General features: G+C 25.7%; 1 protein-coding gene across 1 annotated transcript; it reads left to right on the forward strand.

The window, feature by feature from the left end:
• The first annotated feature begins 325 nt into the window (after positions 1–325).
• LOC124422638 lies at positions 326–661 on the forward strand. Its single transcript, XM_046959388.1, has one exon. The coding sequence runs from the start codon at positions 326–328 to the stop codon at positions 659–661; it is 336 nt and encodes a 111-aa protein (XP_046815344.1).
• The last annotated feature ends 4351 nt before the right edge of the window (positions 662–5012 follow it).

A 5012-nucleotide genomic window follows, 5' to 3' on the forward strand; every position in this document is an offset into this window, starting at 1 on the left:
AGCGACAATAATAAAGATAATAATAGTAATGTAGTTAATAACTCTGGATTGAAACGATATATATATTCTAGCAGTACATGAGACTAGATTTTTGGATAAAAATGTGACAGAAACTAAAGAATATAAAATCTTTAAAGGTATGTATGCGATTAAAATTATGATGTGATTGCCAAACTTGGTAACAGACTTATATATCTGTAAATGAGTATTAAACTTTGTAACAGAATTCAAATCCCGCTCAGAAAGGATGTCTCTTTAGACGATGAAATGCAAAAGTCAATTATACATTTTTATTAATTGTCATGCACCAATAAATAAAGACAATATGAAGAACCCAAATAAAGTAGAGGAATTCTGGGACATCCTGGACGATAGAATGTCTAAAATTCCAAAGTCAAATGTAGTGATATTACTTGGAGATTTCAATGCCCAAATAGGAAGAGAGAGAATTCAAAGAACAATAGTGGGAGAATATGCTGCACACCAAAGAATAAATAGAAATGGGATGAGATTGATTACTATTTGTAAAAACTTTCAATTGAAGGTATTATTGACTTTCTTCAGGAAATTGCCAAGAAGAGCTAAAACATGTATTTCTCCAAATCCATGTTTCCAAGGTGAATTTCAAATAGATCATGTAGCTATATCCAAAGAAACATGACGGAAATTATGTGTGTCAAGGTAGTAAGAAGGTGAGAATTTGAATCTGATTACTTTTTGTCTAAAATCAAAATCAATTTCTTACCCAACAGAAATCACAGAAGAGGGGAAATAATAAATAAGTACAATACAAATAGACTCCAAATTACACAAGAAACTTTGGAAATATTTCAGGAAGAAATAAAAGTAACTCATCATGGGAAGTGGCAAGATTTATTAAAAGAAATAACGAACGCAGCCCAGAAATTATTTGAACTAGCCAAGCATAGAAAAAAACCTTGGTGGAACTAAATATGTGAAAATGCATTACAGGATAGAATAAAACAATGGAAAAAGTGGAAATACTCGGGGAAGACTGAACACCATGATCTATTCAAACGACGAATGAAAGACGCTGCTAGAATAATAAGGGGAGTTAAAAAATCTTTCGAAAAATCACATCTTATCGACATGCAAAACAACTTTTTTAAAAATAATTCATGAAATTTCAATCAGACATTTAAGACTCAATTAAAGGGGTATCAAGCGTCTAGCATATGCTTCAAAGATGAAATTTGTAAATATGGCCTAAGCATTGCGGAATACTGTGAAATAATTGCGAAACACTTTGACCAACTTTTAAACTGCCCTAAACCAAAACATGAATTTGAATTCTCAGAAACAACTGAAAATCTGGTAGAAGATATACCACCCAAAGGTGAAGAAATTAAGGAAGCAATTAACAATCTAAAAAATAATAATGCTAGTGAAGAAGACTCTATAATAGCTGAACTTTTGAAATGTTCTCAATTAAAAGTCATTGAAGAAATGCAGTTAATCTTTGAAGATATTTGGAGAACCGAGAGGTTTCCAGAAGAGAGGAAAGTAACTCTAATTCATCCATTACATAAAAAGGGGACAGACAGAATGAAGATAATTATAGAGGCATTTCTCTTCTGCAAACTGCATACAAGGTGATCTCAAAAATATTGCTGAATAGAATATAATCAACACTTGACAAGCAACGGGGAGAGTAGCAAGCTGGATTTCGAAAAGATAGATCTTCTTCAGAAAAAACTTTTAACTAACAATTCATAATTCGCCGTAGGATACTGAATTCAAAAGACATAGTTATAACTTTTATAGATTTTTAAAAGGCATTTGACTCGGTTGGTAAAGAAAGCATAGATAAAATAATACGTTAATAATAAATTGGCCAACTTTATACGTGAAACACTAACTGACACGATATCAAAAGTAAAATTTATGGATGAGATATCTATAACTATTGAGGTAAATATAGGTGTAAGGCAAGATGATGATTAATCACCACTTCTATTCAACTGAGTTCTAGGAAAAATTGTCAGAATTTGGAAGGTAAAACTAAAAGAACAAAACGTTTCGCCAGTTAATTTGGGAAGAAAGAACTAAGGCATTGAAATAAGTTGTCTAGAATTTGCAGACGACTTTGCTATAATGTCAGACAACCTAAAAAGTGCAACAATACAAATCAATCTCTTGGAAGAAATAGCTGACAAAGCAAGTTTGAACTGCTTAGTACTAAATTATAGATTAGATAAACTAGATGTACCAGAAAGGAGAATCATGAGGATAATTTTAGGTCCAGTGAAATCAACAAAAGTATGGAAATTAATATCTAATACTGAAATATACAGGAACATAGAGGGCATAACTGAAAGGATAAGGAAATGAAGACTGCAATTTTTGGCCATATTTACAGAATGGATGAATACAAATTAAAAAAAGGACACTAGTGTACCTTTGGGAGAAAAAGACAACAACAAGTCGGATCAAGAGGTAAAGAAAGATCTAGAAAGATATAATATAAGTGAGGAAGAAACTATAGACACAGAGATTCTTAGAAAGAGGGTAATAAGAATGGAAGAATTCCAAGGTAGATTGGTGGAGAAACCTGGTGCAAAGTGGTCTGAGAACAGAAAAAAGAGCACAGTGGAAAGATGAAGGAATATTGGAGGGAACGAAAAAGAAAACAGCTAAGTAAGAAGATTTGAAATTGGTATAGGGTCCCCAGCAGGCCTCATCGAAAAAATAAGAATAGAAATATAATAAAAATTATAACGATAATAACGACTATAATAATATTAACAATAATAACGATAACAACAATAATAACGATTATAACGATAATAACGATATTAACGATAATAACGATAATAACGATAAAAACGATAATTACAATATTAACGATAATAATAACAATGATAATAATAATAAGAATGATAATAATGATAATAACGAAAATAAAGACAATAATGATAATAACGATAATAATAATTGTAACGATAATAACATTAATAACAATAATAATTACAATAACATAAATAATAACGGTAATAACTGTAATAAAAATTATAATAAAAATAATAAGAATAACGATAATATCGATAATTACGGTAATAACGGTAATAACGGTAAAACGATAATAACGATAAAACGATTATAATTATAGTAACATTGATAATGATAATATGAAAGATAGAAGTAATAAAAACGTTAACCACGATAATGATAATATCGATAACGATAACGTAAATATCGATAATAATATCGATTATAGCGATAATAACGGTAATAATAACGATAATGATAGTATTAATAATAATAATAATGATGATAATAACAATAATTACAATAATAATAGTAAAGATGTTAATAACGATAATAACGATCATATCAATAATAATGATAATAATAATAATAAAGATAATAACGATAATAACGGTAATAACGGTAATAACGATTATAATGATAATAACGATAATAACGCTAATAACGATAATAATATCATAATAATAATCATTACTATAATGAAAATAATTACTATATTAATAATGGTATTAGTAATAATAATAATAATAATAATAACGTTAATAACTATAATAACAATTATTAGGATAATAAATTTGATAACGATCATTACGATAAAAAAGATAATAACGGTAATAAAAATTAGAATAATAATAATAATTATAATAATAATAATAATAACGATATTGAAGATAACAAATTTAATAACGATAAAAACGTTAATAACGATAATAATAATTACATTAATAAAGATAACAGCAATTATTATACAAATAATAATACCAAAAATAACGATAATAACGACAAAATAGTTAATAATAATAACAAAAATAACAATAATATCGATAATAACGTTAATAACGATAATAACGTTAATTATTATCTCCACAATAATGATAATAACGATAATAATAATAATAATAACTCTAATAACGATAATACCGTTAATAATAATAATAATAACGATAATATCGATAACAATAATAGTAATTACAATAACAAAATAATATGAATAATAATAATAACAACAACAATAATAATAATAATAACAACGATAATTAAGATAACAACGATAACAGCAATAACAATAAGGACTATAATAACGAAAATAAGGATAATAATATTAAGTATAATAACGGTTATAGCGTTAAAAATAAAAATAACAAAAAAAAATATTAACGATTATTAGGATAATAACGATAATAATAATCGTAATAATAACAATACCTACAACAATAACGGTAATAACGATAATAACAATGGTAATAACTATAATAACAATAATAACGATCATAACGGCAATAACGTTAATACAGATAATAATAATAACACTAATAGCGATAATAACGAAAATGGCTATAGTAACGATAATAATAATAACAATAGTAACGGCAATAACGATAATAATAATAATAATAATAATAACGATATTAACGATAATATCGATAATAGTAATAATAATAATAGAATAATATCGATTTTAACGATTATAACGATAATAATAATAACAATAGTAAAGATAATAAAGTAAATAACGATTATAAAAATAATAACAATTGAATAATGACGATAATAAGGATTATAACGATAATAATGAGTATATAATAACGATAATAACGATAATAACGATCAGAACGATAAAAATATTAACAATAATATCGATAATGAAGATAATATAAATAACAATAATAACGATAATAACGATTATAACGATAAAAATAATAACGATAATAATATAAATAACTAGAATAATAATAACAATAATAACAATAATAATGGAAATAACAATAATAACGATAAGTATGATAACATTAATAACAAAAATAACGGTATAAACGATTTTAACCGTGATAATAATAAGATTAATAACGATAATATCAATAATTATAAAAATAATATTATCGATAACAACGATAACAATAATAACAATAATAACGATAATGACGATAATAACGTGAATATTAACAACAGTATTAAAGTTGATAATGATAATAACGATAATAATAATAATATAGATATTAATA

The sequence above is a fragment of the Vespa crabro genome, chromosome 3, assembly GCF_910589235.1.
Source record: "Vespa crabro chromosome 3, iyVesCrab1.2, whole genome shotgun sequence".
NCBI classification, from domain to species: Eukaryota; Metazoa; Arthropoda; class Insecta; order Hymenoptera; family Vespidae; genus Vespa; species Vespa crabro.